Source organism: Salvelinus fontinalis, chromosome 25 (assembly GCF_029448725.1).
Source record: "Salvelinus fontinalis isolate EN_2023a chromosome 25, ASM2944872v1, whole genome shotgun sequence".
NCBI classification, from domain to species: Eukaryota; Metazoa; Chordata; class Actinopteri; order Salmoniformes; family Salmonidae; genus Salvelinus; species Salvelinus fontinalis.
The window spans coordinates 28,566,442-28,580,256 of NC_074689.1; the positions used below are offsets into that span (position 1 = coordinate 28,566,442).

At 42.0% G+C, this 13,815-nt stretch overlaps 1 protein-coding gene across 1 annotated transcript in view; it reads right to left on the reverse strand.

Moving 5' to 3' along the window:
- LOC129823069 (sodium channel protein type 4 subunit alpha-like) overlaps positions 1-13,815 on the reverse strand; it is a 229,769-nt gene that overhangs the window by 42,192 nt on the left and 173,762 nt on the right. The window contains exons 17-18 of the mRNA XM_055881786.1: positions 4,214-4,354; positions 3,626-3,979 (exon numbers count right to left, since the gene is read on the reverse strand). Of these exons, the coding sequence (XP_055737761.1) occupies positions 3,626-3,979; positions 4,214-4,354 (495 nt within the window). The remainder of the gene's footprint in view (positions 1-3,625; positions 3,980-4,213; positions 4,355-13,815) is intronic.

Below are 13,815 nucleotides of genomic sequence, written 5' to 3' on the forward strand. Positions count from 1 at the left end.
CGAGCCGCGTCTGCCTCCGCTGCACACTCTCCACAGCAAAAACTAAAGCAGAGACACTTTGTTTCCTGCTGCTAACCTATATGTTTTGGATGTTTCTATTTTTTTTTACAATAGAAAACACACACATACATACGACAACATACAGAAATATCCACAACATCACCCCTGCCCTGTGTTGAATGTTTCTAGTTCACTTTTAGGTGCTAACTAATGTTTCAGGGCAACATTCTCTCTCGCTGCCCTTTTCCTGACAAGGGATAGCGACAGGCACACATCCGAGGCCACGGTTTCATGAATAGATGCAGACGGTTGATTTTTATGCCATGTTTTCCCTTGTGGGCCAAATCCCTGTATGCATAGGAAACTGGCTAGGGAAATAGAGGGAACGGCACACCACCATGATAATCTACACATTGAGCCACAGCAAACGTTTATGGAACATTTCACAAACGTGGAAGCCTGATATAAGCTTCATTGGAGACATGTACAGAACAGGTTGTTGAGAGAGGACAGGTGTAGAGAAAGATAAAACAGAGTGAGTGGGTGGATGGGCAGGTGGACCGAGATGGAGGGAGTGAAGAGATAAAAGAGAGAAAAAGAGAACAAGGGAAGGTGAGAAGACAGGTGCGTAGTGTGATTAAAGCAGGTGGGCAAGACGTAACCGCTCTCTTAAAACTGATTGGAGCACAGGTGTGCAAAGAGACAAACCAGTCAGCTCTGTTTAGAGAGCGAGAGAGACAGAAAGAGAACACAGATGCTTTTTGTCTCTCACTTTCTCTCCCTCAACAACCTGTTCTACATGCTGGTAATTCTGTATCATGTTCCTATAAACAGTCATTGCTCGATATACTACAACCTTGTAGTACACACCGGTAGTATGCCGAGCCCTCTCTCCCTCTCTCCTTGCCTCAACTATTTTAACAAGTTAAATTACAGTTTTACATTTATTCAAGGAGCCTGGCTCATTTCAAATGCCTCCTTATCAACATAAATTCATCTTTGAAAGTGACCATAACCCCCAGACAACAAAGTAACAGCACACGTTCTAGCTTCCTATAGTGGATGCAGACACAGAGACAGTAATGTTAAAGACAAATGCAGGCAAACAAATGCACTTTGCCCTTAAGGATCTAATTCCATATTCCTGATTGGGCGGAAATATAGAGGGCCATTGTTACCAAATGGAAGAAGGACCCAATTGCCAAAATAGTAGTATAAATCTTTAGAAAGGGGTAAAATTGGACAGGGCATCCATTTTGGGAAGAGTCCGCTTGGGGCCAAATTGCTCTGGAGGAAACGAGAAAACAAAACAAGGCATGAAAATAGCCTTTGTGCGTGGGCTCGGAGCGGCTCACTTGGAGAGAGGGATAGGGATGGAGCGAGAGAAAGGGAGGAGGGAGAGAGTGAGAGATAGAGGGAGCGAGAAAGAGAGAAGGCTTTCTCTCTCCCTCTAAGGCTCTCTCTCCAGTTATTAGCCTCGCTAAGCAACCTCTCAGGCCAGAGAGCGAGTGAGCGAGAGAGAGAGAGAAAGAGAGCGAGAGAGAGCTACAATAATTCATTAATCTATCTGATCCTCAATTAGTAGACACAATAAACAGCACAGCTCTACCATTTCATGAGCGAGCCAGTTTCAGAAAACTAGCTTTAATACTGCAATATTTTCACTATGCGCAATGGTAAAATGAGTAAAAATAACTCAAAATGTCTCTCTGCTGTCAAGAAGGGGGCTGCTAAAACGTTTTGCTCGCAATGTGGTGGTGGCTATGCACATTTTGGGTACGCAGACCTGTGAGCAACTGCAGATTTTGTGTGGCCCCCACCCCATCAAAGTTGCCCATCCATGCTGTAGAGTGAAACAAGACAAACTCTGTCATGATTCCATACCTACCAGTAGTCTGCACTCTGGAGTCAATTACTAATTAAAGATGCAGTCTGGGATCTTAGTTAAGCACTTACAAATTCAGAACATATTGTACCAATTAGAATTCGTAACATATTATACAAATTGCACTTTTTCTTTGCAGGACGTAACATATCATACGAATTGCACTTTTTCTTTGCAGGACGTAACATATCATACGAATTGCACTTTTTATTTCCAGTACGTAACATATCATACGAATTGCACTTTTTCTTTGCAGGACGTAACATATCATACGAATTGCACTTTTTCTTTGCAGGACGTAACATATTATACGAATTGCACTTTTTCTTTGCAGGACGTAACATATCATACGAATTGCACTTTTTACTTGCAGGACGTAACATATCATACGAATTTCACTTTTTCTTTGCAGGATGTAACATATCATACAAAATGGATGACGTAGAACACAATTTTCGGGGACCCATTTTTGCTCGTGAGCAATAATTTCAAAACTACTGGCTGAAATTATACAAAAGCTCTAGAGCATCACTTAAAAGTAGAAAATATTAGCTTAACTAACCAGGTATCCATCCAACCTTTTTATGCACATAAAGTACATGTTGGATAATTTTTTTTACAACAGGCCAGATTGAAACAGCAAATTTTGTTAGTAAATTTAGTTAGTAAAACAAAATCCGCTAGACAAGGTGGTGTTACGAATCCCGCAGAGGATGGTGCCTCTTCCCGTTCGGGCGGCGGTCGTCGTCTCCGGCCTACTAGCTGCCACCGATCCCCTTTTTCTGTTTTCATTTAGTTTTGTCTAATTGGTTGCACCTGTTTTGTGTTTAGGGTTAGTGAGCTATTTAAACCCAGTTGGCCCGCCCACTTTTGTGCGGCTTGTTATTCTGTTTTGTGGTGTTTGTTATAGTGTGGATTTTGTCCTAGTTATTATTGGACTGTATCGTGACGCGCCCTTTTGTTGTGTGGCGTAGCCGTCTCATTTATATTCTGTTTGGAATATTAAAATATCCACTTGCTCGGAACTACCCTGCTCTCTGCGCCTGACTCCTTCATTCACCATTGGAATCTTAACAGGTGGGATCTTTTTGTGTCTGTAAAATTAATTATGCAAGAAATGGCGATGGAAGCCTTTTATTCGCAAATATTGATATTATAACCATCATATCAAAGTAAACTTGGAGCCATGTTGTGTGGTCCTCCCACAACAACTGGGGAGGACATGCAGTTTATTAGGCTACTGATCAAATCAGTTATGATGAACTTCACAGGGTGGTGAAAGTGCAAGGTGATGAGCTTGATGCTCCTTTCCAATAAATTGCACTACACAGCTGATTCAAATAATCAAAGCTTGATGACAAGTTGGTTATTTGAATCAGCTGTGTAGGGCTCGCCGGGGGGTACATTTGCTATAAAATGCAATGCAACTTTTTGGGGGGACAAAACCATCAGTAGAGTTGAAAACACATGGAAAAATATTTAACTTGTATTTTTTATTCTGTACACGGGAATTTAACCGCAAAAGTTACCACGTCATCACGCACAGCCTTTTATCCGCAGCAAGTCAATTGTTTTAATGCAGATTTAAAAATATTTGCATAAAAATCTTTCGCCAATTGGATGGAAACCTAGTTTATGAGGAGATAACAATATCTGAATAGCTCGTATCGCAAAGATGCAGCTGATATTGTTATAGACTTTCCAGTATCGGTACCCAACACTACCACCAACCCATCCTACCTGCTTGCTCTCCTCCACTTCCTCCTCTTCCTCCTCCTCCTCCTCTGAGCTCTCGCTCTCATCCTCATCATCATCATCCTCCTCAGGGAACTCCACGTCTGACTCGCCAGGAGCGATGGGCACGCTGATGGTCAGATTGGGGTTTGTCATGTAGCTGTCATCGACCTCCGGTACCATTATCTTCCCTCCGTGGCGCCCGATCACCCCGATCCCTCCCCCCACCGTCACCACTGTCCCGTTGCCCACCTCGCCAAGCGGAGCACCGTGGCTCAGCCTCTTGAGCTTCAGCATGGCCTTTGTTTCTTTTCTCTTCTGCCGTCGCCTCTTGAAGTTGCCGTTGAAGAAGTCACAGATCTACAATGAAGTAATGAACTACATTTACAAGATGCGATGAACTTGTATTTTTGTATGTACTTCATTTTTTCCCGGTGATTCATTTGTTTGTTTGGTTGTTATTGGTTGTTTTATTTTGCCCCGTCGTACATTTGTGTCATATCTTACCTAGAATCTATGTAATTGTCCACACTATATAGTAAAAAAATGTATATCATAATTATTAAATAAAAATATATGAAAAAAGTGTCCGACCTGGCTTCGGAGCCAGCCCATGCCGCTTTTGATGCGGCCAAGAGCGATCTGCAGGTTGTTCATCTCGCCGTCGTCGTCGGGCGCCGAGAGGTTGTCCGAGCTGAATGAGCTGAGCAGCAAGGCTAGGAAGAGGTTGAGTACCTGGGAGGAGTAGAGAGGGAGATGAGTTTGAATAAAGCCTTGTCCTTCTGTTTAGTATAACTAGGTAAAGTCATTGAGGAATATGTGCCAAACTGGAGTCCTTAAGATGTTATTACTTTTACCTTGATTGAAAAGTTAGTCACAAACAACATCTTACAGTTAACCATACAGCTGGATAAAAAGACTAGATAAAGCTAGCCTGCGGGTTTGGTTCCTGAGTCGGTGTGGACGGAGAGGGCCCAGATGTGTAACACTAGAAATGTGAACAGCAAGAGTGATTTGAGCCCGGTATAAATGTCAGCCTCCAACTGGAACCGGAGATCTCCTTGTCCATGTTAAACAAGAGAACCTACTCCTCTGGGTTGTAGGGCTGTGTGGTTTTAGTGTGTGTGTGTGTCCATGCATCCGTGCTTCTGTGTGTGCCTGCCTGCAATTGCGGATGCGTGTGTGTGCATGTGTGTGCGCTTGTTTGATTAAAGTGCACGTGGCAACCATGGTCCCTTAGACACAGGGCCACTTTTCCTCAGTTTAGTAAATGTCAACTGTGCATGCAGTTTCATGATGGAATTTCATTACCATCGTGTAATGATTACAAACACCATTTTGTAGTCAAATTTAGATTTTTCTCCATATCCTAACATGAGCTTCACTAATGAAATCCTTTCTGTGAATTGATAGAGCCTATCAAAGTAACATTACAATTTTTCCCCGGGGGCCGCATTCGGTCCTCAAAGAGGTCTGGAAGACCGCACTGAAAGTCAGTTATAGTTCCTCTACGTCTTATGTTTGACACCCCTGTCCTAGACCTAAAATGCATTGTTTATGTTTACCTAAGACGGTTCTCTCTCTGTTTCAGGCTCATAGCTGTTGTAGCAACACATCAATCAAATCAATCCAAATCAATTAATTGTCATGTCATTCATCTGTTTCTTGATAAACATCAATTTATTATGCTGCCAGCATCAATCAAAGTTGACACTGTTCATTGGTTCTGAAATTATGAAATTTGGTAAAGTGAAAAGCAAAATTGCACGTGAGTGCCTCGCGTGTTCCCAAATTACCAAAGGGAGCGAACTATCATAGTGCGTACGTTGTGCATGTATTCATCCATATGTGTATGTGTGTATGTGTGCATGTGCATGTGTGTGTGTGTGTGTGTGTGTGTTTGAGGATGGGAGTTGGAGGCCCTGGACCCCCTGTGCCTGCCCCTCCCACCCCCTGTGCCCCATGCCCATCTCGCCACGCCTGGTGCCCACTGTGACAGGTGTAATTGGGTGTCTGGTTTTTCTATTTTCTGCCCTGCTACACTTGTCCTTTAAAACACACCGTCCATGACATCCTGCCATCTCAGAGAGTGATACAGCAAAACCCCATGTTGTCCACTGAATCACCACCTCATCTTGCTTCCAACCATTCCATTTTTTCAGGTCAAGAAGAGGTGTTTTAGGATGTAGGCTGATTTTGGGACGGGGCTTTTTAGGTTTGCAGGATGTGGTCGACCTTAGAAATGATGGACATTCAGATCGACACACAACACTCCCCCACATGAGACACGTCCTAGCAGCTCCTCCATAAACACCTCATATCTCATCCCTTATATCCCAAGGAACCCACTGTGCTGCGCTGGGCAGATGAGTGCGTGTCAAATCGCCATACTCGCCTCGCGTGCTGTTATGTTATGTTTGTCACCAGAGTATCCCTGACATACCTAGCCAGGATAGAATCAGCCATAAGCTGCTTTATCATGATTGATATATATATGGCATAGTCGGCTGCTTTACCATGACTATAAATATATATGGCACAGTCGGCTGCTTTACCATGACTATAAATATATATGGCACAGTCGGCTGCTTTACCATGACTATAAATATATATGGCACAGTCGGCTGCTTTACCATGACTATAAATATATAGGACATAATCGGCTCAACCCTCCTCTTCCAACCTCCATCCACCCCGATGTTGTTACAATGAAATCCCCTCCACGGAATTACCAACGGGTAATATAATTTAAGCTATAGTGCTATAATGCTAGGATAAACCTTATAGGCTACTAGGATTTTATTGTCCAGACCAAATTGGCTATTATGGTGAATGTGTCCTTTTTTTATTTAATGATTAATTTGCATTGTATGGCTACTGTAGCCTATAGGGGAAAAGAACGACTGTACATCCAACTTGATTAGCAGATATAATGTAAAGGGGAATTCTCAATTCCCAACAGGATTACTAGGAACTCACAAACACCTTGGGATGCTCTTCATTTGGTGATGTCAGTCAGTCAGCCAGTCATTCAGCCAGTCAGTCAAGCACACAGATTTGCGCATTGGCACACACAAAGACACAGGGCGGGTTTAGGGTCATGAAATATTGTGTGGATGAAGGGCAGGTAGGTGGCGGGTGGGTTGCATAAAGAGAAAACAATACCTTAAATAATGTATATTTATAGGTTACATTGAGGTTTTTCTTTGATTATTTCATCTGGCATTAGTGTGTAAGCCTAAGCGTTAGGGCCTAACTGTACGGGTGCCAAATAGCCTACATACCAATCGCCAAATGCTTATGGGAGCTGGCAGAGAAAGTGAATGTCAGTCCATGGAGGCAAAAGGACAAAGTCTGAGTTTAATTCAAGAAGAGAAAAGCTGTGGAGAGTTGAAAATAAATAGGCAGGGTCGGAAAATGAATGTTTTGGAGAGATTAGTGGTGAAAGAGGACGATAGCAATGCCTATTTGGGATTATGGTGAGGCGCTACAGTTGAAGTCGGAAGTTTATATACACCTTAGCCAAATACATTTAAACTCAGTTTTTCACAATTCCTGACATTTAATCCTAGCAAAAATTCCCTGTCTTAGGTCAGTTAGGATCACCACTTTATTTTAAGAATGTGAAATGTCAGAATAATAGTAGAGATAATGTTTATTTCAGCTTTTATTTCTTTCATCACTTTCTCAGTGGGTCAGAAGGTTACATACACTCAATTAGTATTTGGTAGCATTGCCAATAAATTGTTTGACTTGGTTCAAACGTTTTGGGTAACCTTCCAATAGCTTCCCACAATAAGTTGGATGAATTTTGGCACATTCCTCCTGACAGAGCTGGTGTAACTGAGTCAGGTTTGTAGGCCCCCTTGCTCGCACAAGCTTTTTCAGTTCTGCCCACACATTTTCTATAGGGTTGAGGTCAGGGCTTTGTGATGGCCACTCCAATACCTTGACTTTGTTGTCCTTAAAGCCATTTTGGAACAACTTTGGAAGTATGCTTGGGGTCACTATCCTTTTGGAAGACCTATTTGCGACCAAGCTTTAACTTCCTGACTGATGTCTTGAGATGTTGCTTCAATATATCCACATAATTTTCCTTCCACTAGATGCCATCTATTTTGTGAAGTGCACCAGTCCCTCCTGCAGTAAAGCACCCCCATAACATGATGCTGCCACCCCCGTGCTTCACGGTTGGGATGGTGTTCTTCGGCTTGCAAGCATCCTCCTTTATACTCCAAACTTGTGGATGTCTACAATTGTTTTTCTGAGGTCTTGGCTGATTTCTTTTGATTTTCCCATGATGTCAAGCAAAGAGACACTGAGTTTGAAGGTAGGTCTTGAAATACATCCACAGGTACACCTCCAATTGACTCATATTATGTCAATTAGCCTATCAGAAGCTTCTAAAGCCATGACATCATTTTCTGGAATTTTCCAAGCTGTTTAAAGGCACAGTCAATTTAGCGTATATAAACTTCTGACCCAATAGAATTATGATACAGTGAATTATAAGTGAAATAATCTGTCTGTAAACAATTGTTGGAAAAATGACTTGTGTCATGCACAAAGCAGATGTCCTAAACGACTTGTCAAAACTATAGTTTGTTAACAAGAAATTTGTGGAGTGGTTGAAAAACGAGTTTTAACGACTAAAACCTAAGTGTATGTAAACTTCTGACTTCAACTGTATACAAATTAGACAGTCACAAGACGGGGACTTCAAAGGCCTATGGCACATCAAGCGACTCTAGAATACTGTTCATATGGGTAAAATGGGAACTAAAATCTGGATACTGACTGTAGGTCTATAATCTCTGACAGAGCCCCTAACTCTAACCCTATCCTTAATCATTTTAGATAACCCTTCCCCTAACCCTTAGCCTAGCTAACGTTAACGTTAACCACCTGGCTAACGTTATCAACAACAAATTAAAATTCCGAACATATCATACATTTTTCAAATTCGTAACATTGTTCGCTTTGCAAATTCAAAAACATTTGTCCGAATTGCAATTTGTAACCCGTCATACAAAATGGATGCTGGACATCTACAAATGAATACATACCATACGAAACCTAACATATCATACTAAGTGCAGTGTCTCGGATTTACGTCCAGAATAATATGAAATGCTGTGAGACCAGGTTGCTTTTCTTAAGTCAGGACAATGACATGACAATGCCAACACATCACATGCATTTGTGTGCCATTAAACGCACCCACTGATTGTCACGTTCTGACCTTAGTTCCTTTTATATGTCTTTATTTTAGTTTGGTCAGGTCGTGAGTTGGGGTGGGCATTCTATGTTGTTTTTCTATGTTTTGTTCTGTATGGTATATTTCTATGTGTTTGGCCTAGTATGGGTTCTCAATCAGAGGCAGGTGTCAGTCATTGTCTCTGATTGGGAGCCATATTTAGGTAGCCTGTTTTCTATTGTGTTTTGTGGGTGATTGTTTCCTGTGTTTGCACCATACGGTACTGTTTCGGTGTTCATTTATTCTCTTGTTCTTTTGTATTTTGTATTCATTCTCGATTAAATGATATTATGGATACGTACCACGCTGCATTTTGGTCCTCCTCTCCTTCCACCAACGAAAGCCGTTACACTGATGGTGTATGTACATCACCTCATTGCATAATAATAATAGAGGGAACAAAATAAACTGTGCTCCTGGTTCAATAAACAATTCCATGCCTTAATAACATCATCTGACCTTCACAGTTGGGCCTGGTGCATACACATCTGCACAGAATGAGATGTATTTGGATTCCCCTGCGGTGTGTGTATGTATGTGTGTTTTTTTGTTTTACTATCCTTGTGGGTACCAGAACTCCTCACAAGGATAGTAAAACAAGGAACAGTTGGACAAGTGGGGACATTTTGCAGGTCCCCATGAGGAAAAATGCTGTTAGGTTTAGGGGTTGGGTTTAGGGTTAGGGTTACAATTAGGATTATAATTAAGGTTGGAGTAAGGGTTAGGGGCTACGGTTAGGTTTTGAGTTAGGAGTTAGGGTTAGGTAACGTTATAGTTGTAGGGTTGGGGGTTTAGGGCTAAGGCTTAGGGTTAAGTTGAGGGTTATGGTTAGGGTTAGGGTTAGATTTAGGGTTAGGGGTTAGGGAAAATAGGATTTAGGATGGGAATCAATTATTTGTTCCCCACAAGGATAGCAATACAAACGGCTGTGTGTGTGTGTGTGTGTGTGTGTGTGTGCATGCGTCTATAAATTGATTATAGTGTGTGATCAGCGGTAAAGATCTGGGATGGGTGTCACTCACCATCCACATGACCCCTTCCTGTTCCCACTACCCTGGGATCTGATTGGCTGTCACATATGTTCAACCAGTAACGGATCAACTAGTCATGGCATGAGTTGACAGTGCTGGGTGAACGACTTCATTCATAGATTTATAGATTTTATATATCAATTTTCTTTTTTTACAGTCAACCATGCTCTATACCTACTGTATAGGAATATCATAGTATATCAAATATAATAATTAATATATAATATATCCTCCATCTTTGTCAGATATACAGTATATACAAATACTAGGCACTTAATTTATCTTGGAATTTGAAGCCCTGGTTCAACCCTGGGATTGATCTTAACACAAAGGAACAGCTGTCCAATAGGGGGACACGGACCCTCCCACCCACATCCTGCCATAGGATGAAAAAATGAATTAAACATTTGCTAAATGTCAACGTTTCAAGTCAATTTGGTGGATCTATCCGAGTCAGAGAAGATGTTTTGACGTGAGGGGTATGTGTCTGCCAGGGAAGAGCAGCATGGTTTTGATGATAAATGCTGAAGTGGAAGGGGAGGGTGCAGTAATGTCAGCTGCAGTAATTCAGGGCCACAGTGAATGACAGAGAAATGTGTGTGTGTGTGTGTGTGTGTGTGTGTGTCTGTTGTACTTGTTTTCCTACCTTATCAGGACCCCAATGTCCTAACAATTCTATCCAATTCACCTCAATGTCTTGACAGGGTAGCAAAACAATACCTTTGTATTGACTACTTTCTTATGTCATTCTCGCTGGCACTAAAAGTTTAAAAAGAGTTGATAGGGGACAGAATGCGGCCGGACCATCCTATAACAACCATATACATTACTCTTACAGAATTTCAACGTGGGCGAGGATATTGGAAATGTATTCAAAGCCTATTGGCTGACAACTTGTTTTTACACAGGACAGAATAATTAATAACTGACTAACAGTATAGATAGATAGCAATAAAAACTGTACCATAGAGGCACAGAACACGTTAGAGGAAAAACAAATATAAAAGTAACTTATTCAAGAAAGATCAAGTGTAATACTCTATATTTAAAAAAATTAAGCAAACTGGATGGAATATGGGGGAAAATGCACCAAATTATTATTTAAACTTCAACATAGAAATGCTACCAAAAATATTTTACTGAAACTTTTTAAAAATGACAGAGTCACCCATGATTCACAAAACAATACTTAGAAAGAGAAAGCAAAGTACTTTAAGCATATGTTTTCAGTTCAGTCTCCTCGATCTCCACTAACCGAAGTTAATTGTAAGGATTTTTCTATTAATAATGTAAAAATAACAGCTGTACAGAAAGACTCAAGTGAAGGCTACAGAGGAGGAACTTACAGAGGAGGAACTTAATGATGCAATTAAAGCCTTTAAGTCCCGAAAAACTGGTGTGCCATCCAGGGCTGGATGGCATACCAGTTGAGGAATACCAAACCTTTGTTTCTGTACTCAGAGGACCGTTATTAGCATGTTTTAACCATTCCTATAAAAAATTGTAGATTATCAGATACTCAACAAGGTCTGATTTCATTATTACTGAAACAGGACCCAAATGGTAAATATAAAGATCCAGTCCATAAAAGAAATTGGAGGCCCCTTACACTTACACAACCAGTGTTGTGATGCAAAAATTCGAGCAAAATGTATAGCGGATATAATTAAAAAGGTATTGTCGGATATTATTCATCCTAATCAGATTTTTTACATTGATGATACATTAGGGATAATATAAGACCAGTACTGGAAACAATAGAAAACTATGAACAATCTGGGAAATCAGGCCTGGCATTCATAGCTGACTTTGAAAAGGCTTTTGATGAACTACGGCTGGAATTTATATATAAATACCAGGAATATATAAAAAAAAAAAATTGGAGAATCTCTTATACAATGGGTTAAAGTTATGTATAGTAAGACTAGATGTAAAATAGTAAATAATGGCTACTTCTCAGCAAGTATTAAAACAAAGGGAATAAATTAGTCATAGTGGGCAGAACAAGCAAGGAAGAGCCAAGCATGAGCTAGTGAGATTCTATTTGCACGTTCTAGCATGCATTTGCATATTTCTGTTAGGGAATGCCTCCTCTGAAGTGTGCGAGTGCAATTTCTCAATTCGTCGTTGCATTTATCTAAACAACCCAGTTGTTTAGTTATTTGGCAACGGGTAACGTCTACAAAACTTAGTCCACTCTGTTCGTAACAACAGATTTTAGTTTTGGGAACTAAAAACTGTATTGAGATCAAATATTTCATTGACGAGAACATTGCAGAATTTCAGACAAAATGTCTTCTCCCACTGTCAGCCACTGGGCTTCCTCTCACTACCAAGTGAGGGTATAAACTATTGGCCAGTCTTTCAGTTTTTGCCATGATTCTCCTGTACTGTCCATCCGTGAGTGATTGAAGCAGGTAGAACAGGGCATGGCTAGGGTGGCTGGGGTCCCTGATGATCTTCTTGGCCTTCCTGCGACACCTGGTGTTGTAGGTGTTCTGTAGGGCAGGCAGTGTGTACCCAATGGTGCTGCATGTATCACCCTCTGAAGAGCCAGTCGGTCCAAGGCGGTGGAGTTGCCGTACCAGGCTGTGATGCATCCCAACAGTACGCTCTCGATGGTGCTGCTGTTGAACACTGTGAGAGCCCTCAGGGACAGCCCAAATTTATTCAGCATCCTGAGGTTGAAGAGTCGCTGTTGTGCCTTCTTCACTACGGTGTCAATGTGGTTAGACCATTTCAGCTTCTCTGAGATGTATACGCCGAGGAATTTGAAGTTACACGGCGGCCATGTTGATGAGAATGGGGGCGTGTCCAGCCTGGTTCCTCCTTAAGTCCACAATAATCTTCTTTGTTTTCGTAAAGTTGAGGGAGAGCTTGTTTACCTGGCACCACGCCATCAGAGTGCCTACCTACTCCCTATTGGCTGTCTTATCGTCTTTGGTGGTCAGGCCTACTACTGTCGTGTCGTCAGCGAACTTGATGATGGAACTGTGTGAGGCCACGCAGTCGTGGGTATACAGAGAATAAAGGATGGGACTGAGGATGCACCATTGTGGGGCTCCGTGTTGAGGATCAGTGTCGAGTAAGTAATGTTGCCTACCTTCACCACCTGTGGACGGCCCATCAGGAAGTCCAGGACCCAGTTGAATAGGGAGGAGTTCAGACCCAGGGCTGTGAGCTTTGTTAGGAGCTTATAGGGCACTATGATATTGAAGGTCGAACTGTAGTCGATGTACAGCATCCTCACATATGTATTCCTTTTGTCCAGGTGGGTAAGTGCAGTGTGCAGTACAATGGCGACTGCGTCGTCCGTGGATCTGTCAGGGCGGAAGGCGAATTGGAGAGGGTCAAGAGTGTCGGGGAGGGAGGAGGTGATATGGTCTTTGACTAGCCTCTCGAAGCACTTCATGATGATGGAAGTGAGTGCTACTGCTCGGTAGTCATTCAGTTCAGTTACTTTCCCTTTCTTGGCTACAGGGATTATAGTGGGTATAGAGGCCTGAGCTAGGGAGAGATTGAAAATGTCAAAGAACACAACAGCCAGCTGGTCTGCACTGCAGGGTTAACACGCAGGGTTAACACGTTTGAATTACATTACATATGTCCTCAGTGGAGACTGAGTGTGTAGCCCATGTTGTCATCGGGGGCTCTCCTCAGCAGCTCAAGGTCATTGTGCTCGAATCTTGAAAAAAAGGTGTTTATCACGTCTGGTAGGGTGGCGTTGGTGACCATGATGTGCCTGGCTTTCATTTTGTAATTGTTGATCGTTAGGAGCCCCTGCCACATATGCCTTGTGTCTGGTCTTGGCCATTGTGGAGAGGTTGGAGTCTGTTTGATTGAGTGTGTGGACAGGTGTCACGTCCTGACCATAGTGCTTATGTGTTTTGCTTGTTTTAGTGTTGGTC